This window comes from Phyllopteryx taeniolatus, chromosome 14, assembly GCF_024500385.1.
Source record: "Phyllopteryx taeniolatus isolate TA_2022b chromosome 14, UOR_Ptae_1.2, whole genome shotgun sequence".
Taxonomy (NCBI): domain Eukaryota; kingdom Metazoa; phylum Chordata; class Actinopteri; order Syngnathiformes; family Syngnathidae; genus Phyllopteryx; species Phyllopteryx taeniolatus.
The window spans coordinates 14,036,093-14,062,511 of NC_084515.1; the positions used below are offsets into that span (position 1 = coordinate 14,036,093).

At 40.0% G+C, this 26,419-nt stretch overlaps 1 protein-coding gene across 7 annotated transcripts in view; it reads left to right on the forward strand.

The window, feature by feature from the left end:
- Positions 1-26,419, forward strand: part of pde1cb (phosphodiesterase 1C, calmodulin-dependent b) — a 96,501-nt gene that overhangs the window by 49,216 nt on the left and 20,866 nt on the right. For all 7 annotated transcript variants that reach the window (XR_009791818.1, XM_061797846.1, XM_061797847.1 and 4 more), the window contains 2 exons: positions 24,403-24,516; positions 26,122-26,304. Coding sequence is in view for 6 of the 7 variants with exons in the window: in XM_061797846.1 (XP_061653830.1) it covers positions 24,403-24,516; positions 26,122-26,304 (297 nt within the window). In the remaining variant the exon portion in view is untranslated. The remainder of the gene's footprint in view (positions 1-24,402; positions 24,517-26,121; positions 26,305-26,419) is intronic.

Genomic DNA, 26,419 nt, shown 5'->3' on the forward strand with positions numbered 1-26,419 from the left:
ATTCACAAAGCTCACAAGGTCACATATTAGTAACTGTCCAGCCTTCCACCCTCAAGACCTGGCCACATACCCAAGTTTCTGGTTGTTATGCCAACACGTCCTTTTTAGAGTGATTGCCTTGATTACATTAGGGTTTGAGTTAGGGTGCACATAGTTTATAAATTAAATGTAATTCACACATTAGCCTTGATATTTCATCCACAACACGAGTGTAAGTGTTTGGGCGTCTACCCAACTGGATGATTTTATCTTTTTGATTTTCTCCTAGAATAAAAATAACAAAAGACAAAACTCTTTACTCAAGAAATAATTTTGAGAAATTCCACTACACTTGACACATTTATTAGAGCAAGACTATTTGATCAGTAACACTGCAAAGGGAACTCGTTTACTACATGTGCCAAGCGTCCACGCCTGTCTATCTGCCTTGGTATGTGCTGCTGTTTTGTTTAGCAAGAGTTCAAATGTGTTCAGAGGCAGTCATTTGAGGGAGGCATTTTATTAATGCTTGTAAAATTCTGAGTTTAACCAAAAATATTTAACCATGAAACTTTGGCACTTGAACAGTCATCACGTGAGACATACGCACATTGTTTCAGCCTAATTTTGACATTAAAAATCGAAATCATTTATTTCTTGAATTAATTCACTATTTCGTTTGTTATATTTTAGTATCTCAATATGGGGATTTTTTTTTATTTGCTATGTGCTATAATCATCAAAATTATACATATTTTAAATCTGAAATACTTCACTCTGAGTGTGTGCAGTGCATCTCTATAACTTCACTTTTTGAATTGAACTACCTAATAAAAGATTTACACTTCACGTGTGAGCATGATTGACATGAACCTGTGAATGCCAGTGACGTGTGCGAGAATGTGATTGACGTGCTCTTGTGAACGCATTTGAGGAGTCTTTATGAGAGCTAGACTCGGGCGTGTGAGTGTTCGAGTAGTCTTTGAGAGCAAGACTCGTGTGTGTATGAGAGGGTTTGAGTAATGTTTATGAGCGTGTTTGAGTAGTCTTTTTGAGAGCAAAACCCGTGTGTATGAGTGTTTGAGTTGTGTTTATGAGAGCCTTTCAGTAGTTTGTGTGTGTGTGTGTGTGTGTGCGTGTGTGTGTGTGTGTGTGAAAGCATGTGAATAGTAAGTGTGAGAGCTAATCCTGAATAATGTCCCTAACAGCCCCTCATATTTTTGTTTGATTGGGCTCCTCTCGGCTACCGATTTTTGTTCACATTGGTGACGACAGTTTTTTTTTTTTTTTTTTTTCTCCTTCCCCCCCAGAGGCAGTCGTGACTCTGCTCTCTGGCATTTCCAGCCAACTTCACTCAATCTTTTTGTTTGCGTAGGCAACATTATATTGAAATTTGGAGGTGTTCGTTTGAGCGTGCGTTTGATTTGTCTTTGACATTCGAGCCAAGGCGGTTGTGTCAAGTGGTGTCAAAAACGGTCACTAATGAAGTTGCACATGCCCTTCACACAAGTCAAATTGCAAGATACATTTTCATTTTTATAGAATTACTTTCAAATTCAAATCCAATAGTGATCCTAATAATGTAGTCTTTAAAGGTCCAGTCATTTGTAATGTAATAAGTGTGAATCAGCTTGTTAGTGAGTTGACTGATCCAAGACTAATTTGTGCAGGGATTCCTAAACTTTATTGGGCTATGGCAAATATTATTATTATTATACATGAGAAACAATCTTACGGCTGAAATAATGATCTTGTCTCAATTTACTCAAAAACTGACTTGATGAATCTGGGTCTGTTTAGTTGAACACAAACTATAATTCTGTTATAGGAATGAAGGGAAACGTGGATACACAGGTTAATTAGACCATGTGCCATCTAGTAGAAGAGCATTTAATTTTTTTACCTGTCCCGCTGGCATAGATGAACAAAGATAAATTCTTTAAATGGCCATCTGTCAGTATAAAACACAAAAAGACACGCAAGATATGTTAACTTCACAGATTAGCTAGCACAGATAGCTGGTCGAACATTAAGCTTCATGTCGATTATGTATTTGAGAAGACATTAAATCAATAGACAATACAGAGAGCAATTTTGGGACAAGCATGGGCCTGTATCAGATTCTGGACGTTATGATAACCATAAGCAAAAATATCGCAGTATCACGGTGTTGCAATTACAGCTAAAACATTTATTATTTTGAAATGTTTGGGTAAATAAGAGCCTTTTTCCATTGAACGCACTCCATGCATACTTTAATAAATGGAAAAAGGAAGTGCGTTTTTCAAAATATCAAAATGTAGTACAACAGTAAAAGTACTTAAGAGAAAATGAGTGTAGCTACTTCTATGGTCTTCTCTGCTTTGTGAAATAACATTAGAGCGGAAACGAAATGATTACTTGGCTAGTTACAGTATCTGCCTCGGTAGCAACTTTCATAGCTGTTTGTAAATGTTCATCTCAAGACAGCGTTACACTTAGAAATTAACGTTACCTTGAATTTGTAGAAGACTGAAGAATCAAATGGGAAAACAGTAAGTACGGCGGTAACTGAGCGTGCCTTCTTGTGCCACGTGACTACGTATTGTTACGCTGCTATGCAAACTAGTTAATTAAGCGCCGTTCATAACCTTAAAACGTCGTATGTCTGAACCGTCATAAACTGAGGACCCCTGTAACTGTCAACAACATGGTTATGTTTGTAATCAAGAGGCAGCTCACGCTTAGCATAAGTGCGACAACAGCTCCCGTGTGCTCACAAGACCTTGTGTACTGCACATTGGCGTGTTCTGTACGATCTCTCTTCTTCCTTGCAGGGAGAGACCTTCGAAAAAATAACTTTTTTTCATTTCAATGTGGGACATTTTGCACTTCGGCATACGATTGGCATAAAAATAGCAACTAGAGGGCACAATGAATAAATCAAGACGTTGACAGACGAGTGTGACGTGGGAGAAGGAAAACAACGCACTGGGGAGAATTGAACTCTGGCTAATGTCAGTAATCGGGGAGAAAATCTACAAGGCATTAAATGCCATTACCCATTGCCTCTTGTGTCTCCTCGCCATTCCTCAGTCACTGCAGCAACCGGCGCTATTTACTGGAGAGTGTTCATTAACAGGGCGGGACGGTGGACGACTGGTTAGAGCGTCAGCCTCACAGTTCTGAGGACCCGGGTTCAATCCCCGGCCCCGCCTGTATGGAGTTTGCATGTTTGCAAAAGTAACCGCCCTCTGCGCACTTGGAAAGGTGACATATTTTATTTCTATAGACATTACCTCTACAAATAAACAGGAACACTCATTAGCCAGATGGGAGCTTTTTACATAATGCAGTCAATTGGGACAGGAATGGGCTTGATTAATTGATCATGGATAACACATTGGTACATTGTCTGTCATTTGTGTTAAACTGGCATTTGTACATAAAGCTAATAACTTAATTTTGCTCCTGTAGGTTTTGGCAGCACTTTTGTCAACCGTCCAAACTAATCAAGAGAACAACGTTTCAGCCCTCTGCTTATGCTTCAAAACTAGGCTAACAGCAACAATTTGGATTTTTCTCTACTCAACTTTCAAATCAAGTTTTCCCATTAAAATGAATGAAATTCCATTAATCCGTTGCAGCCAATGTGAAAAAATACCACTTAAAAAAATTGTACTGTATTGTAAAACATAAAAACATAATATAAGAAATTTAACTCTCTGTTTCTCCCCTACAAGGCAAGCTCCAGCAGCGTTGAACCGAGGGGGGCTTACCTAACCAGCGAGAGTTCAGCAGATGCCGTGTACACTTTTCAGGGTTGCTTAATAGCGCAATGACTTGCACGGTCCCTTTTTGGGAGCCATTCTGAGGGCTAATTTACAGCAAAACATATGTACCTGAAATACGTGACGCGCGGAGTGAGTTACGTTTACAATGTGTTAGAGAAAGCACAAGTCAACGATGTCAGGAAGCAAAGTACGTGAACCCAAGCAATATTTGATATAATTATCATAACCACAAAATAACCCACATCCCCTTACAGATCATGTTCCCTGTTAGTGGGCCAACAATCCAACACTTTGTAAATTGTGCTTCACAATTATAGTGAGACATCGAAGGACGTGACGTCTCTTTGAATGCTTGGCTGCCCCAAGCTTCTAGATGCTAATAGATGCCGTGTTATGGACCACTCAGAGCCAAGCTGTTTTCTATGTTTAATTGTGAAGATGAGTGATCCAATCAGAGCAACCCTTATTTACATGTCACACATTAATGAAAAATCCATCCATTTTAACTGGCAGTTGTAAAAGACCAACTAGAATAGCTTGAAAAAAGACATTCTGGGCATTTTCAACCCAAATTATCTTGCAAACCTGATAAAAGGACATCATAGATTATGAAAAATAATTTTAAAAAGAATTATGAAAGAGGACCTCTATCAAATATTACATATCATTTATTCTGCTCATCTACAAATTGCATGTGAGGGGCAATCTCGAAGGACAGAAGAAAAGCCAAGGGAGCTCAAGACCTCAATTTCAGCCATGACTGACTTTCTGTCCTTTCTGTAATTGTGCTAATGAATAATGGAAGTGCAAGTCTAGCTCTGGTGCCGCGTTATTTCCCAGTTTTATTTTTATTCAATGCGTAATACCGTCTTGCAGCAATAAACATTCGATTTTTCTTTGCCGTTTGGACGCCTGAAAGCTCTTTTGTGGAGGAAAATGTTTTCCCATGGCTTACGTCACTGATTAGGACCCTTCTGCTGTTTCTCATGTCGCCTGTGTCTTTCTCCATTTATTTCCTCCTCCTGTTGCTGCATCTCCTCCTCTCCTACCACCTGATGATTACTGAGGTAATTGCCCTGTTCACACCAATCTCAGAGCTCCTGCTAATTATAATTTTTTTTCTCATTAGTCTCCCTTTTTCCTTTTTTCTCTTCGTTTTATTTTCCTAGGGTTGTCTCAGTATTTTTCTCCTTGCACACAGGTGTAAGTGAAAAGAGTGGCTATACTTCACTACAAAGGCTTCTACCTGGGAACGAGGCAGTAACTTGTGACATGATATCATTGATACTTGGACTATCAGTAGTGTGCCGGTCAGAGATAACGATGCAATATATAACGACATCGATATTTTGCACCATCCCTAACTCAGTGACACAGTTTTGATACCTATTATAGAGTAGAACCGATATCTGATGTAGCATATCAATACTACTGTGCGATTAGGGCTGAGCAAAAGGGCCTAAAATTCATATCATTGTATGAAATGAATCCCTTCACTGTAACGGTACAGTATATAAACTTAATTGTAAAATGTATAATGGTGAAAGTATTTTTGAATGGATTATTTAGTCCCTAAAAGATCAAATAAAAACAATGTAACTTTGAGAACAGTTATTTTGCAGATCATAAAACAAAAAATTAAAGCTCAGCACTCTATGGTGCAAACCAACACAAACAACATTGCCGATATAACATATACTGTCGTTCACTGCCAGCCTTCCCAGTTAACATCGATATTTGACCTGTAAAGCCGTCAATGGCAGTGAATGTGTTGTTAATTACTTTTGAATTTAAAGGCTCCTCCTCCTCACTGATATACAGTATCCGGTAATGTACTGACTTACTGCCATTTTTTTGGACATATGTGTTCCTACTGTGTAGCTGTTGTTTAAATTTTTATCTCTAGGCACTTAATTACCTGTTAACTTGCTGCTCATAGTTGGTTACGCTCCTTTTAAGGCATTTCGCTGTGCTATGTTAATTAAGCAGTTGGTACTGTATGTCTTCTAATTTGATCTCTTCTTTCTCTGTGTATCTTATACAGTTCCTTTAGTGATAATGGTACTTGTCAGAAGTGTAGTGTATTTTCTGCCGTGGAGGTAAGGATTAGTGACTTCAAGGAGTCATGGTAGGGGAGTGTTTAGCTGCGATACCTAGCCACCCGCAGCTTGCTGGAGTAAGTTAGGTCAGCGCTGAGCATTCCCTCGGATTTTGCTTCGAGCTGGTTAAAAAAAACAAAAAACTAAGTCCTGTCAGCTTCGCGGTCAGATCTGCTTGAAGCCATTTTTGACACTGAGGTAGATACAATGACGTCACCGTGTTATTGCGATTGGTCAGTACTAATCCATACCGTAGGCCAAATGTATACTTTCTATCGTTTAAACTACACGCCTCTACTGTGACAGATAAAGATGTGAAACATTCGAATACTATGCACTATACTACCCAGCCTTAATTGGGACATAGGACAGTAACAGTATGGGCACTTAATATAGCATATCGATACTCCACCGTAAGAGATAATGATATCAATCATACAATACATAGCAATTTTGTACCCAATGAATGCACCATCGTCACACACTCAAGTGCATGTCTACGTTTGCACAAGTACTTGCATTCCCTCCTGCTGCTGATTGGTTCCATGCTGAACATTTCCCCCTCTTTAGCTAGCCTAATAAAGCATTATTGAGCCAAGTGTATGCCGCTGTTCCCGTGATCGATTCTAAGGCTTTCAAGTGTTCATCCCCAAGTTGAGGCTATGGCCAGAGATAATATAACATCACAGGCCGCTCTTGGTGCCGGTCCAGCTCTCTGAGCTTCCCCTTCCTGCCGCCTGCAGCAGATAATATTGCAGATTTATGGTGGAGATTGTCTCCTTAATCTGGTTGTTTATATCCACCAACCCCTGCCTCTCCATCCCTTTACCACTGTGGGTTCCCGCTGGCTGTTCGTCCACAGTTTATTACCCCTGGAACACATGCAGGTAGACGGCAATGTAGAAATTAGGAGCATGTTTTTTGAGAGCAAGAACAAGAAATATCTGTCACAGTTTGAGATGATGTGTGTGGGGGGGGAGGGAGCTTTGAGCTCTTGTTTAGTATGCTGAATGTGTGTAGTTGTCTGTGCGGTGCCCAACAGCCATCTGCTCGCATGTGTTTCCATTCAGCTATATGTCAGCTCACCTCATTCATCTCCAGCAAACCCAGTGCTTTCAGTCTTAGTCAGAGTCGCAGCTTCACATAGTGTATTCAAATAGCTCCGTTTATTTGCCTTCAAAATAGGCTGAATACTTCAAAGTAGAATGCAGGAGACCTTTAGAATGCATTTTTATACAAAGGGGGAAAAAAAAAACAATCAGTCGGAAATCTTAGAATGGCTGTTTTCGTCCTTGTTTTTTGTGTGTTCATCAAAAGCAAATCAATGTCACTCCTATTTATTCGTTTGCTGGACTTGCTTCAAAAATATCAAATTTGGACTCTTGAACACCTTTCCCCCCTCACTTTTCACCTTCATATTTCCAATAACTTAAATGTCAATGTCAGGCGAAGGTTGTCATTTATTCCAAGCAAAAATAATAATAATAAAACAAACTTCAAATCAGAGTTGTTGAAGCTATGGAGAAACTAGAAGGAATTTAACTGTAAACTCTCTTGAGACCGTTGTCCTAACCCTAACCACACCTGTAACCTCTAACCCTGTCCACCAACGCCTAACCCTAGCTCCTCAATCCTAACCCCAAAATCCTGTCCCTGACCACTAACCCAAGCAAATGATTCAAATCCTAACCGCTCTCCCTAACCTTAACCCCTAACCCCATAATCCTAACCACAACAATGATCCGAACCCTAACTCCTTAATCCAAAACCTGATTCCTAACCACTCACTTAAAACTATATTTGAATCCACACCCCTAACCTTAACTCACTAATCCTAACCATAATAGCAATAGTGACCAAAACCCTATCCACCAATCCCCTTATCACAACAGTGACCTTTAACCCTATCCACCAACTCCCTATCCCTAACTGCTTAATCCTAACCCTAATTTAAATTAGGAGTTTGCCCATTTTTATTAGTTTTTATTCTGTTTAAAAATGCTTGGTTTTCAAACCCTAACTCCTAACACAATGTCTTTTAACACATGTGTTTAAACTTTGTCTTTTGGCTGCCTTGCTTGGCCAGATCGCTCTTGACTGGTTGCATTGACAGAACAGAAACAGTAACAAACAAAATGACATAACATGCTTATAATAACGATCCCATCAGGCTTTCATTTATGGTTGTAAGCTACTTGTGTGGGTAATCCCGTCCATGAAGCACAATTGAATAGTGCACTCTCATGCCAACACTTCTCGCACTTGGACAAAGACATTAAATCGGAGAGGAGGTCTTCAGCGGTCTCGGCAGCGCTCTCGTCCCTCACACGCTGTTCCTGCAGACCGTAACGAAGCGTAATCGAGACATAAATGCGACATTGATTTTGGAGGCCTCTTTCGGGGAGTCTGTGTGAAGAGGTGGCCGACCTCGCTTGTGATATGAGGAAAGTTCCTCTCCTTTGCAACGAAGCAATTATATTCAGTAGGATGGAAATATCTTAGAGGGGAACATGACAAATGGAGCCCACTTGGCTCTGGCTCATTAGCCGAGTTTAATTTAGTAGCAAATTTACAATCTCTGGAGTTAATTTCTTTTTTTTTCCCCTGAATTTATAAAGCTCCAAACAATAGGTCTTCTTAGCACTGTAACTAACACTCATTTTCATAAGCGGCATTAACTGAATTGATGATGATTAAAAATGATTGCAGATTATTCTCCTTACCACGAACAAAACCACAGATCGGCACCACTCCTGTAAAATAATGTACAGAGTATCTTTAGCTGTCCTTTTTAACATTCTTAACTGCCACACAAGTGTAAAAAAGAAGTAAGCTCGGTAATAATGTGCAACATTTACTTTGTTACAGTTAGCCTACTTAAGTAACTTTTTTGAATAAATTGTACTTGTCAAAATAGTTTTATGAAACATACTTTTCAGTTAACCTTTACATGAGTGTTTTTGTGAAGAAATGCTACTTTTACTCTGTTATATTTAGCTCCATTCCACTCATTACTTTTTAATATTCTATCTATTTTTGCTTGGACGATGTACAACCCCGATTCCAATGAAGTTTGGACGTTGTGTTACACATAAATAAAAACAGAATACAATGATTTGCAAATCATGTTCAACCTATATTTAATTGAATACACTACAAAGACCAGATATTTAATGTTCAAACTGATAAAACTTTTTTTTTAGCAAATAATCCTAAATTTAGAATTTTATGGCTGCAGCATGTTCCAAAAAAGCTGGGACAAGGTCATGTTTACAACTGTGTTACATCACCTTTTCTTTTAACAACAATCAATAAATGTTTGGGAACTGAGGACACTACTTGTTGAAGCTTTGTAGGTGGAATTCTTTCCCATTCTTGCTTGATGTACAGCTTCAGCTGTTCAACAGTCTGGAGTCTCCCTTGTCGTATTTTACGCTTCATAATGCGCCACACATTTTCAATGGGAGACAGGTCTGGACTGCAGGCAGGCCAGTCTAGTACCCGCACTCTTTTACTACGAAGCCACGTAGTCTCTGACAGAGAGTGCCGCCCCTCTGAGAACCATATCAAAAACCGCCACTGCGTACGAACTAATTGGCAGATATTTTTAACTGAAACTTGTCAGCCAATCTGAGAAGGGGTTCCCCGAGTAGCATACAAAACGAAAGGGTAGAGGAGATATGTTGAGAAATAATGCACTTATACTCTTTTAACTCTAATTTGAAGGCGTTTTTGAACCAGGTTTTCTATAGGCGATATTGCACAAAAAAACAATATTTATTTTTCCAACAAAAGAAAATTACATTTCTCTGCAACCAATCATCTGATTTTTGAAATTCTTGTTGGACAAAAACAGGTGCATGGATTTTGATGCTACACTAAGGCTATTATTGATGTATCCTCATAGTCACAGTTATACTTTTTAGTATTTGGCCATCACTGATACACGTTAAAAACACACACAAAAAGGCCAAAGAAAAAGCTAAACTTCATCCCTTATCTGAGCCGTTACGAAACAATTAAAACCACACATCGCCTTCAACGGAGACAGAGTTGATGCAGCGCCTCTCTCTCGGACAAATTTGAGCATTTTCAGAACAATTGATTTTCCCGTGTGCATCTAGTCGTGCTTTACCTGTGTTATTGTCAAAGTAGCCATGTTGTACTGACAAATAGGTGTGTGGATTTTGTCACTACGCTAACACTACCTTGCAATAATTTCCATTTCCTATTTTATTTTATCGTCCTCACAGTTTTACCGTTAATGACTATCTTATTTGGATTCTCCCAAATTTAGTTGAATTCCAAACTTAATTTGATTCAATGTGTTTCCACTGTGTATACTGTAGATCTGTATCAATATCTGTTATATGATGGCAGTGTAATATTATGTACACCTTTAAGGTAATGAGTGGGACTCATACATAGTATGGTGCTGTCCTTGTTTGTCATAGGTTGAAGGACAGACTACTGGTGACCTCACTCAACACAGCCCACAACTTTTCAGCTTTTATTGATTTATTGGTGTGTGTGCACTTATGTGTGCATGGGACAGCTGTGGTTGCCTCTCCCCCGTCTTTTGCATCTCACTCTGTTGGTTTTGCAATTAGCCACCAGAATCATCTCTCCTGTGCTGTTTTGAATGGCTATATCGGCTATCATTGTAGCTCAGCCTAAAAGGATCGGCCTCTGTATATGCTCATGCGCTAATGCACCTGCTGCCTTTTATCACTGGCCACTTCCCACTACCTGGATTACCGCTGTATTAATCTGATAGACTCACAGAATTATAGACTATCTTTTATTGGATTTCTGGGATCAGCATCAACCTGATAATCTCATTGATGGCACCACTTTATCTCACTGGTCCACGGGTGAGTGACCGCCATCCTTCACAAATGTGGTTATCTTTAAGTAGCCTTTCAGGTTGTGGACCCATTTGTTCTATAACCTTCAAATATCAGCGCTTTCCAGGCCTGTAGAGGCACGTTTCCATCAAGCGCCTTCAGCTCAGTTCGATAAGAAACATTATGGCTTCCAGTGTGAGATTGTGACAGCAGATGCATCCTGTGTAAAGGTACGTGTTCAGTGGTGCCTTGACTTGAGTTGAACTTTTCCGTTACCATGCTCTTCAATCAAAATGCTCATATCTGAAATTAACGTTCCCTATTGAAATACGAAAATGCCATTAATCTGTTCTAGAAACACCAACAACAAAAAAAGAATGCCAAAAAAGAGCACTCTATAATATTGTACCAAACTTTATACAAACATGCACCAAATAATTAAACCGTTTGTGCATCAGGATTTTATACTTCATTGCCCATTCATTGTGTTCCTTCTGGTGTACACATCTTGGCCACCACGGGATAGTATAATGCACATTCATAATATACGACGTTTCACAACTAAGTGACTCTGTAAACAGCAGTAATATTAGTCTTTTTTTCTTATATAAAGATTATATGGCTGTGAGTATTTTTGTTTGTCTACACGTGGTGCTCCACCGTTTGTGTTCAAATATCCGTTACTTAAAGGAACTCCCATCTATGTATGGTTTGTTATTCACAAATTGGTGTTTTCTGTGAATTTACCCTCAGCTATGTGTTCTTTGTGTTAAGCTCCAAGATGCCGCAAGATAGGCTAATAGGAAAGTAACAATTGGTGTCAAGGAAGTATGTTGAAGCGGTATATCTCGACTGTTCTGTTTGTATATCGGGGAGGACCCAAGTTTACCCGGGGTTATTAGTGGATGTTACGTAGCGTCTTACGCATGTGTATACTTTTGCTGTGCTGAGTTTATATTAAAAAACTCAAGCTAACAAATGACTGAGGTCTCGTTATAGCATGACATTTGTTGTTTTTACGGATTGTGAAGGCAACATACACCCACACTTCCAGTAATAATAATTAAATCTGTAAGCCATTTATTCTTAAATTTCTTGGAAAATCAGTTTGAAATGACATCGGAATGTTTTGGGATCATTGGTTGTGATATAGTCGTAGTTTAAACTAGTGGGGGATGTTAATTACTTGCCTTTTTTTTTTCTTTTTTCTCTATTGGCGTTCACTATCCCCCTCAAGTAACGGGGGTTTACTGTATTCATATTTTTTTTTTTTGCTGAGTGAGTACCCACATGCAACTGCCAACCACATGCCTACGCCTAAACAAACACAGTGAAGCTCAGCTTCATGAGAATCAGCTGTTTCCTTTTAAATTGATTAATATACATTTTTCTTATGGTCAGAATGTTTGGATATCAAATCAGTCACAACTAGTCCTACTGTAGTTATGTTTAAAAAAAAAAAAATAATAATAATAAACTGTCTTTTTACAAGGCTTTTTTTTTTTTTTGCTCTGATTGCCGCAGTTGGAGCTTGACATGCCCTAATGTGCCTGATAAATTGGAAAGGCAGGCAGTGAGGGTAAAATAAATCAATCAATAATAAATCAATGTTGAAATCATTATCTTGGCATCAGAGTTTGGGAGCGACGACACCTGTTGTTGGCATCCAGTGTGGCCTTGCAAATCAACGTCCCGGAGCTACAAATAGCATATTATGACATAATGTTGTAAATGGACTAAATACTCTTGTTAAAATCCTTAAGTCATGTTACTCCATGATCAGATTTGTTAGTGGGCTGTGACCATTTTGGACTTTTTAACAAGGGGAGCATCTGTTCTCAAGCAAATATGACAATTTGGTTTATTGTGCTTACTTTATGACACACATCTGACTTTGGATAACTGCCTGCCTCTTCCCCTCCGTCCCACCTGCTTTCTTGGACCTGAAAGCAGGATTCATTAAGCCATTTCACCTCTCATTCCCAAGGCTCCGCTCAAAGTGGACCACTGGTTTTGAGAGTCTCGGGCATTTAACCTCTTGAGGAGATGGAGGTCACTTGCGAGTTGTAGGTGGCTGATTGGTTCCATCTCATTTAAACTAGAGGAATGTGGATTGCTTAAACCCAGAATGACGATCCCTAAACAGTCGCGCTTTACAAGTATTCGTATTAGGGTTTTTTCGGTACGAGTTTCCACAAGGAACATATTAGGTAATAGGAAGTGTAACTGCGTCATGCTCGAGCCACATGCTACTTTGTGAACAAATAAGGTGCAGCTTAGCCTTTAGGTGTCAGACTTTAGGCACACTCTATGAACAGTATTACGTTTATGTATTGTATACATCAGTGGTTCGCAAGCTTTTACACCAACTACCACCTCAAAAAATACTTGGCTCTGTGATTTTTAGCGTAGCATTACACCCCTATTATATCAATATGTATCATAGATTGCTATACTGCAATATAGGGGTCTTCAGTTTACGACGGAGTTCTGCTCCTACAGTGACATGACCCGAATTTGTACTTTAGTCGGAACGCACTGTTAACTACCGCTAATGCAGTAGGAAAAGTCATAATTACCATAAATATTTGACAAAACATTTCTAGGTTGAAAATATAAAACAATCCAATGAAAAGCAGAAAGTATGGCTGTAACTGTGTGTGCCACAAACTGGTTCATTGCGTACCTTTGGTAACCTCAAAAATCGTATATGTCATGATTGTCGTAAACCAAGGACTATTATATACGATCTATTATCTTTAGGTATCAGTACAAAACAACTGTGGTATTGTTAGAAGCTGTTCCCATCCTCTACTTGATGACCATGAAGGGAAAATGATGGTGACTTCATTGGTAGGTGATGAAAAAGCCTTTCAAATGCGAGCCGAGGCATTTCCCACTTTCTTCGCGTTGAATTCAGATCATTGTGGACCACTGAGATTCCTCGTAGCCACATTGGGCTGGAATGATTTGCTTGCAGTCATTGTGGGGCCATTTTGCGAAACCAATTTCTACACTCTGCTATGCCAAACCATAGCTGGAATTTCAAGCAGTGAAACTCAATTTTCTTAAACTGCTGCTCGTCACACTCCCAGCTTCTGTCTTTACTTCCTACAGTCTCCAAAATGTTTGCTTTTGTAATATGCAGGCTGTATATGTTTTTCCTCTTAAAGCAATGGGTTTAAAGTTTGCTTTAAAAATTCTGTCCATATAGATGTAATTTGCATCTGTGTAATAGATATGAGTCACTGTCTTTTTAACCAATTACAGGAGTCGTTAAAAAATTAACTGCTGCTAGAGATATACTAGACGGATGAACTGTTTTCTGTCTGCGGAGCATGGTGGCGACTTTTGATGACTTATCATTAAATACAAAATTTTAAAAAGTCTACCGCACATGGTCAGAGCCAGTATCACTTAACATGAAATTTGGTAGGCATGTCTATCACGAGTAGATGCACAAGAAAGTCTCGAGATCCTCTGCCCAAAAAGAATTCTTCCATTTTGTGGGGGGCAGTTTATCCTTGTGGGGGGCAGTTTATCCTTGCTCATTCAAGATTTTTTGGGATTTAAATTCAAAACATCTTCTTGGAAAAAAGTCCTTAACACCAGTTTTGCAGATTGGCACGAAATTTGGTGGACATCAGGATGCACATTAAAGGCTCAAGGAGCCATGCCTTAAATTGGAAAAAAAAGTCCAGGGCTCATACTTTAACAAACTCCTATTAGGAAACTCGCCCAAACGAACCCCAATTGGGGCTAGGTATCCAGACCAATGTGCAATGCTAAATTCTGAACTTTTTTTGCCTATGCCTATCTAATGTGGGCAGAGCATGGTATCAAAATTTGATGACCATTTCAAGTAATCACCACGAAAATGGGGGTGTGAGGGCCCATTCATTGCTTGGAACTTTGATTATTGCTCCTGAATGAAGGACTAAAATGTGATTTACGCGGTTGCCATTGAACAGCGACCAAGCAGTCTTCAGTTAACATATCTGCACCAGAGTCAACACCATGTTATAATTTCTCTTTCCCGCGCCCCCTCCCCTGGGCATTCATAACGTAATCTCTGGGAATACATGTATACATACATTTGCACACCAATGCACGTTTGGGATTATACTTCCAAGATTGGACACGTGTCATAGGAGAGTGCATGTTTGACAGGAAAGCTCCTACCGTAGATGATGCCCGCTGGAGGCAAATTAAGAGGCAGGATTTGTTTGTGAGATTATGGATGTTTTTATTTAGTTTTTCGGCCCTTTCTGGATTTAGATTCTCCCCCTAGAAGCACCCATTAGATGTGCTGTTTTGTTGACCTTAAAGGACAAAACATATGGTCACTGTTTCAGCTTGTGTACTTGATAGACACATATGGTGCAGTGACAAGGTGGTGTACTGTAGATAATATGGTAAAAGACTCTAAATAAGGTGCTTGCTCATTACCTGATACGTTCAACTTGTCCCAGTTTGAATAGTTGAAGGGACGAGAACTGTGTTGCGAGGTTAATTAGTGCAGTCTGTTTGTTTTGGGTCAGGCCACTGAACTGAACTGATTACACACTTATGATTATTCAGTCAATTCGACTATCATTTCCCGTCATTTGACAGTCTGTTGCGTTTGAATGGACTCCAGCTTCCCTCTTCTGGCTTTGCGAGCCAGGTAAAGACACCAGCAAAAATGAAAGGAAAATGTGAAATTGGGCTTTTTTTGTAAGCACTACACTGCTGGCAAAAAAGGTTTTAGGGTTCACTGGAAAAGAGCTGTAAAAATGTCACAATTATACTATTGTGCGTTTCCTGTGTAATAACCAGGAAAGGAAGGCTAACAATAGCGTCTGTTCCGTTTCAATTCAGGGGCTACGCATTTGCAGGCAGTGATACAAAGGCTGCATCAATACTTGTTAAATGAACCGCTTCACCTTTGGGAGGCTTTCTAGCTGGTTCACATATTCCCACCCTTATCCTCGCCTCAAATGCTTATTAGCTAAAAGGTTAGCATTACTAACCTCACAGAAATGTTTTACTTTCCTGTTTTCTAGCAATAGAGTTCTAGTGAGTCACTCACAATAAGTATATTAGGACCATTTAATTCAAATATTTTTCAAGCATAAGCAGTGCAAGGTCAGCTGTCTTAAGGCCTCTTTATACTCCCACGCGGCGGACTGCCCGCATTGTATCATGTGACCGACGCAAAGGTACGCGCGGCCCCTTTGCGTCACTTGACGCGCACACGGCAAAAATTGTTGCTGTGCGTGGAATGCCGCGGAGATAGTCTCTCGTGATTGGTCCGTTTTAGTCACATGCTGTGATGACTTACTTGGCGTGCCCCTTGGTTCTACATCCCATCTACGCCGCCTTCTTGATTGATTTTGCAGCATAATTAAACGTATCATCTGGTCATCTAGGTCCATTTGTTCTAGCAGACACTGTTCCGCGGTCACCATTGTTGTTGCTTTGTTCCTTGTTATGGAAAGGAAAGTAAAAACGGTTCCAGGAAATGGCCAAAAAATGCAGAGGAAACTCCACCCTGTGGTGTCCTAGCCAATACCAGCCGTAGCAACACCCCCGACTTGGAGGAGAACTGCAGTACATTTTCAAAACAGCGCGCGTGGGTTTCGCTCAAGTATAAAGGCAAACTGCGAGGGGGACAGCCGCAGTGACGTCAACGCGGTCGCCGCACGCGCGAGTATGAAGAAGCCTTTAATGCTAACAGATAATGGACGGGCTAACATATAGGAGCGTGTCGCAGTATTATAACCGTTCTGGTAACGTACTAAATTGCCCGTAGGTGTGAATGTGAGTGCGAATGGTTGTTTGTTTGTATGTGCCCTGCCATTGGCTGGCAACCAGTTCAGGGTGTACGCCGCCTCCTGCCCGATGATAGCTGGGATAGGCTCCAGCATGCCCGCGACCCTAGTGAGGAGAAGCGGCTCAGAAAATGAATGGATGGATGGATGGATACTGTATTGTATTTTACTCTATAGTTTTATAAAGTTCAAATATTGTTGTGTGCTATTTTTCCTACACATTACAACCATTTTTGTTGGCTTTTTTGGGTGACTGGAACGAATTGATGTAATTTCAAGGGGAAACATGATTTGTGGTCTCAGAATGTATTAAACTCATATCTCATGGCACAACTGCAAACCTAATTAATACACATAATCTTAATATGGTGCAGGTGACTTTAAGACTCCATTCACACTGCAGGATATGATTCAGATTTTTTGTTAAATCTGATCTTTTTATTCAGTCGTCCCATTACAATAACAAAGTTTGCTTCCACTCTAGACTGAATGGGTTGTGAAGTGGCACGCGTGTGCACAAAACAGGACACCACCTTGCACACAAACACGAGGTGCTGTATGTTTGCAGAAGGAAATATGGCCCCACGTTACGTCTCGTCATGACGCATTTGTGGCAATTTCAAGGATTTTGTGCAACCAGTCAACATTTTCTTTATAGTTATCAGTTCTAAAACATCAAATTTTTGCCACTGACTGTTTTATGCTCCTTTGTCCATCACTGCTGTCGTCGTGTCTGTTTTGTCAAACAGTTGCGACGTTTGTCGCCTTTTGATGACGTATACGTTGGATGAGCAAGACCTGCGCGTCCATATTGCACTCTCATCAGATACATATCCGATTTATATCCAAATACGAAAGAGGCCTGGGTTGGTTATGAAAAAATCTGAATTCTAATGTGCACGTTGACATGAAAAAAAATCTGATGCGTCCCATTGGGCAAAAAAAAAAAAAGGAAACCTGCAGTGTGAACATAGCCTCGATCCCCTTTGCGTGACATCATTGACAGTGTTTTCCCAACGTCAATTTCCCCCCCGTTACTGTTGTCATACCAGACCGTGACTCAGTCCGACTGTGCTCCATTAACCTCTCGGATGCTTTTTATTTCCCTTGCAGAACAAATTAATTTTTTTCCCCAGAACCGGCAAATTGCTCACCAGGATTAAAGAAAACATAGTAGGTGATTTGGAGACAAATGCATTCACACACATCCAACCGAAGAGGCAGAACTATGAAAAACAAATAGCCTTTGCCGTCATTTTGCAGCCGATTGCAGTCTCATTCTTTTCAGCCTCTCTGGATATTAAACCAAAACATATTCAGGACGTCGTCACAATTTGTGACGCTTTCTTTCACACGGAAAATGGCCCATATGCCAGATAATTGCTTGGGCCTTTTAGAATGATGACTTGGCTGCTGCTAAATAAAACACTGAAACAGCCGATTGCTTTTCGACTCGTGGAGGAAAGAGTTTTGCGAAAGTTAATTTTCTTACAGCTTTGCAGCTTGGCTCAGCACGTGTGTCGCACTGTATGATGTGTTCATACCAGATAGTCAGTTTTTCTGCCACCTCCTCCATTTGGGGAAGAAAAAAAAATTGTAGTCTCTAATAAATGTTTTTCTTTAGGATAAGTTGCACTTTTGAGAGTAGCCTTTCATTATCTGTTAAGCGGAGTACACATGCAGCATCTCACAAAGTGAGTGCATCCATCATATTTTAGTAAATGTTTTCTTTCATCTGACAACACTGAAGAAATAAAAACTTTGCTACAGTGTAAGCTAGTCAGTCAACACATAACCGTCAATGTTAATGTCAACCGCTGGCAACAAAAGTGAGTACGCCTCTTGTGAAAATGTCCAAATTGTACCCAAAGTGTGAATACTATATTTGTCCACTATTACGGTGTTTTCCTGCACTGTCTTAACCGTCTTGGGCATGGAGTTCATCAGAGCTTCACAGGTTGCCTTTTTGCTGTGTTGTCACTTTTTTTCCAGTGTTGGTACTATGACAGATATCTGTTTTGGGGGAGGACATTCGCCATGGTGTGTGGAGATATCGTTATGTGTGTGGTGTGCTGTGTTAGTCATCTGCAGTGCACCATACTCTATTAGAGCAGTCAGCACACACATGCCCATTTTTTTCCCTCGTCATGTGTGCAATCGCACACATTTTAAATAAATTCTGAGATTTAAAAAAATTGGTGTGTGTGCTTTACGTACTCAATTTCCTCGATATACCACCTCCACACTGAGACACCATGAACCAGAAAAACTGCCAGGTGGGTCAGAATCCTCTTGAATAAATAAAAACCTCACCTAATCAATGCCTTCTTGAGTTGGCGTTGCCGACGAGTTGTCTGTAATTACTAGGGTTGAACATTATAGACTAAAGGATTGACTATAATGATGTCCATTTGTGGTGTAATTGATTGTTGATCTGTCATGAACTGTTCAAACTATTAGATACATTTATTTCCTAAAAAGAAAACAAATTATTGATAGTGTGTGTCCCCCCCCCCCCCCCCTTCGGTAGTGTACAGTTAAAACTCTACTATGTGCTCAGTGTAGTTCAACCTAACCAATCATTTAGGCAAATAAAAAAAATTTAAATAATTGTATTTGGCAAGACATTAACAGGGGTACACGGTTTAAAGTAGACCCAATCTTCATGTGCGTTAATACGCATTCATTTTGCTTTTTATATTTCTCTCTCGGTCTTCGTCTTTTAACTCCTTTTAGGTGTGTTTGATTGAGACGTTGACACGAGTGGGCCGCGTTCAGCCAAGCACTGATCTTTTTTAAGGATTCTTCTGTCGCCCGCTGTTCTCGTCACATCTGTCACGCGCAGCCTCCCACGGGAAAGGCTTTGTTTAGAAACCCGTATCAGAAATTTTCAAGGAGTCGCCACTATTGTTCATTGAAGCACACACAAAAAGAAGTCATTTAATTAGAGCAGTGGAAGCATTTTCGTCCACACAGCAGCTGGTTCCCTCCCTAAACTGAAGTGTGGGTGTCACTTTATCATGTGTATTTATGTAACACAACGCAGAATGAGTTCCTTGTTTCCATCAGGCAGACTTTTATTTTCTGCTGATCACACAGCAACTTGAGATTAAAGAGCGTCTCTGCTGGTTTCTACGCATCTGTCTAGTCACAAATCACAGTGCAGGCTGGAGGACTTCAGCTCAGACATCATGTTTTTACAGTCCTCGTGCCGCTTATCATAAAACAGCTCTGTGTGTTCCCTGAGCGCACGCTAATCTCCATGGGTGAGTACATTGACCCCAGGCCATTGATTATACACCGTTGAGGCAAGAATGTCATTGGAGAATGCAAGCGGTGACCGATTGCTGCATCTCGACATTCTGCTCCCCCAACTCCTTTTATTTCCGCTCTGTTGAAAATACACTTGTCAAGGCTGAAAATTACTTTTTGTTATTATAAGTTGGGACAAATACATCACATATTTTCCTGGTGAGTGTTTTCTGTGCAAGTGATGGTGAATTGATTTCCTTTGCATCTCTTGATACAGTGCTGATACTAATGAGGCTGAACTTGAAAGGCTGAACACGATCCATTTCACCTATTGGTCTGATGATTGTTGACTCTTTCATGCCTCCTGTTATGATAGATATGTCCGCACAATTTGGTATGGGTCAATGAAACTAGTGTGGGGGCCTGATTTTATTTTCCATCCTCAAAATGATTGTCAAACGTTGATGTCATGTTCTGCCCACATCAGATGGCATAGGCAAACAAGCTTATTTAGCGTCACCCTGATTGGGTTTCATTTGCCCAAATTCCCAAGTAGAACTTCATCAAAGGACGAGGCATTGGAATTTGCCTTAAATGGCTACTTTATAACAAAATGGCGGCTACAGCGCATCTCACTTCACAGTCGAGAGGTCAGGCTTTGAAGATAGGGAAATTGTCTTTTGAACATTAAATAGCTTGTCCTTTTAGTGTAGTCAATTGAATATAGATTGAAAAGCATTTGCACATCATTGTATTCTATTTTTATTTACCCTACATTTACATTTATTTACAGTTTGCATTTACAACATGCCAACTTCATTGGAATTGGGGTTTGCATTTGTTGATTAATGGGTTATGACTACTGCAGCATTGATGCTGGTTTTGTTAGCCTGTCTATGGCTATTTGCATTGAGTGCTAGCATTAAGATAGTGGACTTTCATAAATTATGTGGTTGGATTAAATAAACCGCATTAAATTGTCTTTCTTTCATGATTAAACTTCAACTGGGAGTGCAATAAACAGCTTGAAGTAAGCACTTGACCTCTTTTGAAGAATTGCTCTCTATTCTTTGCTTGTTGTGAAGTTCGCTGCCACCATTTAGCGCAGGTAACAATTTTTTTTCGCAACACAAGGCGGCCAAGCTACGGATTGGATCTCGAAGAACTCGTAAATTGAGTCATGCACAAGTCGAGGTGCCACTATATAGGCAACATTTTCTTACTAAAATAAACTATTTTACAGTGAGGTACACCGAGGTCTCGTGAGATTTGTGCAACGCGCAGTTGCACATTTGTTGGACGTCTGTTTGTGAGCATCTGGCGTGTGACGCGTGATTAAAGCACGTCTTCAGAGGGTCAGGCGCTTCCAGTCCGCCGTGCCTGACCTCAGCTGTCAGAGCAATATTGACCACACACACACACAGACACACACACACACACACACACAGTAACTGCACAAGGTCAGCTGGGATAGGCTTCACCTCACCTGCGATTCTGAAGACAAGCGCTATAGAAAACGAATAGATGGATGTTTTTTTGCAATATTCTTGATTCTCTTTATAATCAAGAAATAACTGTCATGACTTATATATTGGCCCACAAGCAGTAGACATAAATTCCAACCTTATCCACCACATCTGAACATTTTCTAATTGGTTATATTGTGACTGTGATTTTCCCTGTTCCTCAATATGAGGCGGGGAGGCTCTGTGGCACACAGCTGCTCTTAATAACCATCATTAGCTCAACCAAATCACATGTACTGATGCTGCCGTCATCCAATTACTTCCTCATAATTCTTAAAATAGCCGTATAGCACAACACGGGAATTGGCAGCTATGAGCAGAAAGGAGATATGAAGCTTATTAGCATAAAAACAATTAAGAATCCATCATTAGTATCAGTTTTTAAGGCAATTGTGAATTTGGTAGGCATTTCTATGACAAGTTGACCCACAAAAAAGTCTCAAGATTCCATGTCTGATTTTGGTTTGAAGCAACAATTTTTGTGAAACGTTTGGATTTTTGTCATTGTGTGGCTAGGGCATGGCAGCAAATCTAACCCGAGACAAAAAACTTAAGTATAGGTAGCAACCAGGAATATTTGGACAATTTTAACCCCCGAAGGCAATTTCACTTAGCAACATGAAATTTGGTCAGCTTGTCTATGGCATGGCTACTTGAGATGTCTCAAGTAGCCATGCCTAAAAACACAAAGGAAATCTGCCATTTTGGTTTGAAGCAGCCATTTTAGGCTAATTTTTGCTAATTCCAGAGGTCCTTCAAAGACGAGCTAGTCTTAGAGATTTTGGCTAATTGCTACCAAATTGTAATCACGTATAACAGACAGATGGGAGACACTAACTCACGAAGGATTAGCGATTTCATCATTGCGGAGTGAAGTTTCATGACTCCACAGTAACCTTGGTCCTGATGCGCTGTAAAACTCTGTAAAGGGTTAGTTCCCTTTTTATCTTCTATTGTTCGTAACATGCCTTTTGGGGGGCTTTAACACACAAAGAAACTCCAGCACTTGTATCCTGGCCAAAATGGAATGCATTTTAGGGGTCCTGGACCAGTGAATTATAGATGATTAGCACTCACCATCAGTGTGTCTGAAATCAGGCGAGGAATGTCAGTGCATCAATAAAGAAGCAAATGCTGTGAAACACACAATTTTGCTTGGAAGCTTCCATTTTAGGGAATTTGGACCATTTCCAGGGATTGTACCAGAACCAAATCCTTGGGAATTCACCTGATGACCACCAAAATTTTACAGGATGTACTAGATAGATGGACAATGTCAAAAGGGAAACTTGGATGATTCGTCATGGAGCAGGAAATTCTTAGAAACTTGGCTACACAAAAAACGATCTTAAGTGCTTTGTATAAAGGTCCCGAATGAACTCCTGGTTTATTAGTCACTCTGTTGGCTTTGCTGCTATTATCAGCCTGAAGCTTGACATGATGAGATGAGATGATAAACTGGAATTCCCAGGGGTTCTTCTGCTTCTTCAAGGTTAATTTGTTCACCCTTTTGCGCCGGGGAAAACAATAAATAGATAAGAATCAGCCCCAGACATTGGTTAAATGTTGTCCCACCATCAGGCGTTTGCGGTCAAATTATCGCAAAGCAGGACAGTAAAGTGTTTCAGAATCATGGTGACTGGTAGATCATTGAACAGACATTTATTTGAATCTGGTGACTGATAGTTTCACTTCTTTAGACAGCCAAGTCAGAAGAATTGTTGCACGCAGAAGCCTTTAATTAAAGGGGGGAGGGGGGTAGACCACTGCCAGGGTACCTAATCAATGAGAGCTTCTGAAACCTTTCCTCTCAATAATTCAACAACACGCGTAGCCTGCATAGGCAATCACGGCGCAATCACATGCCCATCCAGCTAAGCGGCAGCAGCAGCAGGTTGTCTGTCTCCTGTGAGAGGTCGCAGTGCACAAAATACCAATAAAGTTATTTATCTCCATGTTTGTGTCTGCCAGACCTGGAACATGTCAGAAACAGATGACCAATGGCAATGAATTAATATTACTCTAAAATGAAAATGTCACCTGGTTGGTTTATTCAATCTGTACTTTACAGCTATTTTTAATAACAGAAAGTGTGGCCGTGTTTTGAGAGAAATGGTTGAATAATCCAATACAGGGTACACGGCTTTTTCAGGTTATGAACGACGCAGAATTAACTACAGAGAGGGAAGTTGACCACTCCTCTTTAAGCTTTATACTCCATTGTCATTGAAACAGCAATTGAGAACATTCAGAGTAATTAAGAAAAAATTGTCATTGTCAATTAAGGAGGTGGTCAAATGCCCATCCCTAACTTTTGGACTGGATGCCAGCCAATCACAAAGCTATAGTGAACGACCACACGAATGCCAACGAGTCACTTATGTGAAGCACGACATGACCAATGGAAACGAAATAATAATAATACCAATAGTAAACTTACAGTAGGTATTCTAAATGTCATGCTCACTAAAAGAGCCATGTATCCATTGACATGCACTTCAACTGTCATTGTTGACAGCTGTGGAAGGACAAGCACACGTTTAAGAGGTTAACGATGGCCGCGCTCCCATCAAGCCTGACAGTCAGTCCTCTACCTGGATCTGACACTTGCAGATGGAAGGCAGCTATATGTAATGTTGTTAATTACCTCGTTTGACCCATCAGTGTCCCTGTAAGGACGTCATTTCTGAAAGAGACATGACTTTGACTTATCCCAAACCACTTACCGTATTTCTGCCATTTGTTCCGTTGTGGGAGCTGAGAAACAAGGCCTGAGTGTCTTAGAATGTGCAGTAAGTCATCAAACTTGAGTTTATATGCCTCAGTGGGTGCTGCTGTTTTGGTTAGCATTCAAATGGGCTCCGCAATTACATTTTTAATATTTGCGTGTGAACAGTCGTCTCTAAACTGGGATGACTACAGTTACTACCCGTTTTTCTGAAACTGTGAAATTACTGTCTTTCTCTCACGTATTATCGGTCATTGTCACAAAGAAAAACAAGAAGCCGAAGCAAACCAGATGAATCTAATATCAGCGCCACCTAATGGATCATGTCAACGTGGCAGAGGAGTTAATCCGCTTTGTTAACTGGCTTGTTGAATGTCTGTTTTAGATTAAGATGTCTGGTCAAACAGCTGGAGAGAGGGGAGGCTTCCCTGGCCGACCTCAAGAAGAACCTGGAGTATGCGGCGTCCGTGCTGGAGTCGGTCTACATCGAGGAGACGAGGTGAGCTTTGATGTCCATCGGTGCATCGCCGTGCTTTTTATTTGTATGTGGGGTGGAGATGAAACGGTAGGAACATTTCACATCATGGCTACATTGAGCAAATTGACCATCGGAATCAGTATTTTCGCCGTATTGTGAAAAGAAATCAGAAACTACCTTTTATACAGTACTTCTGGGATGGTTTAACAAAAGCCAAAGCAATCATGTCCACATTATTACAAAAAATATCTAAAAACACAAAAATATTAGATGAAAAATACACAAATAGAAATTAATACAAATATTAGGAAAATAATTCCTCCATATTGTTAAAACACATATATTAGATTATAAAATCCATATGAATATAGAAAAATACAAAAATAGTGACAAAAATATAAAATAACGAATATTGGACAATCATCAAAGAATGATTACCGGTAGATGAAAAAATATTAGATGAAAAACACTGTATATTAATAAATAAATTGTGTGTTATATATATATATATATACACACATACACTGGTGTACTATATGGAAGAAAATGCTAATTATTAGAATAATGCAAACATGTTGGATAGAAAATACACAAATAATAGAAATGAAATATTGAAGAAAGCGACCGAAATACTTAGGAAATACACAAATATTAGACAATGTATTTGACAAAAAATACAGAAGTATTAGATGGAAAAACATTAGAAAAAAATTCATTAAGAATAAAATACCTACAATTAAGTTAAACAAATATTAGGGGTATGTCATTTTAATGAAGAATACAAAAACATATTACACATTAGGAATACTACAAACAAGTAAAAATGAATACACAAATATTAGAAAAACTACCAAATATTGGACAAAAAAAAAAGATTAACACATTTTAGATGGGGGAAATACATAAATATTACAAGACTAAAAACAGACAAACTGACAAAATATAAGATTCAAAATATACTAATATTTTGGGGGGAAAAAATACAAATATTAAATGAAAAATTTGAAAACTACAATGAAAATTTCAAACGGCAAATTTTTCCCTTGTGGGACTAATAAAGGTTATCTTATCCTAAAAATATTGCCATCATCTTGCGTAACTACTATTGTCAGTGACTAGCTAAATACAGTGCAGAATTTTTTATCACAGTTTAATGGAAAACTGTTTCATCATGTGGGAGTAAATTTAGGTAAGAGAACTTGTCGGTGTTTTGCCAACAGTTGACTGCAGGTCCAGAGTGCGAGATATGTCCAGGATTATGGAATTATGTAAGCCTCTCAGTCATGTGGATCCAAGCAGATTAGGGCCGTCGATAGCACGACCACCCCAGGATGACGGATGATGAAACCATAGGACCGTACGACTGCGATTACCGCCTGTGATGTGGGCGCTGTCCCCACGCCATCACGACTTTGTGCTTGGTTCAGAGGCTTTGACGTTACACATCGACTAAAACACTGGCAAGAATGCTGTCACACAATTGGATTTGAGCCGCACATCGTGGCGTTTTAAGAAGCCAGGTTACGCAAGATGTGATGATATTTGATGGATGTCACTAGGATTTGGCTTTGATTCCCTTGTCAGACTGCTGCTAGCTGAATTTTCCCCTCCCCCTTCTTCTTTCAGGCGTTTGGTGGACACTGAGGATGAGCTCAGCGACATTCGGTCAGAGTCGGTACCGTCGGAGGTGCGCGACTGGCTGGCCTCTACCTTCACGCGCCAGATGGGCCTGATGCTGCGACGCAACGAGGAGAAACCTCGGTTCCGAAGCATCGTCCATGCCGTCCAGGCAGGAATATTTGTTGAGAGGTAAAACTAAGTACAGTGTTCCCCTGCATATTCACAATTCGCGACTAGCGGATTTTAGGGTGAACCTGTCCTCCATTATTTGCTGAAGAAAAAAACCCTAGCAAAACCATGTTTT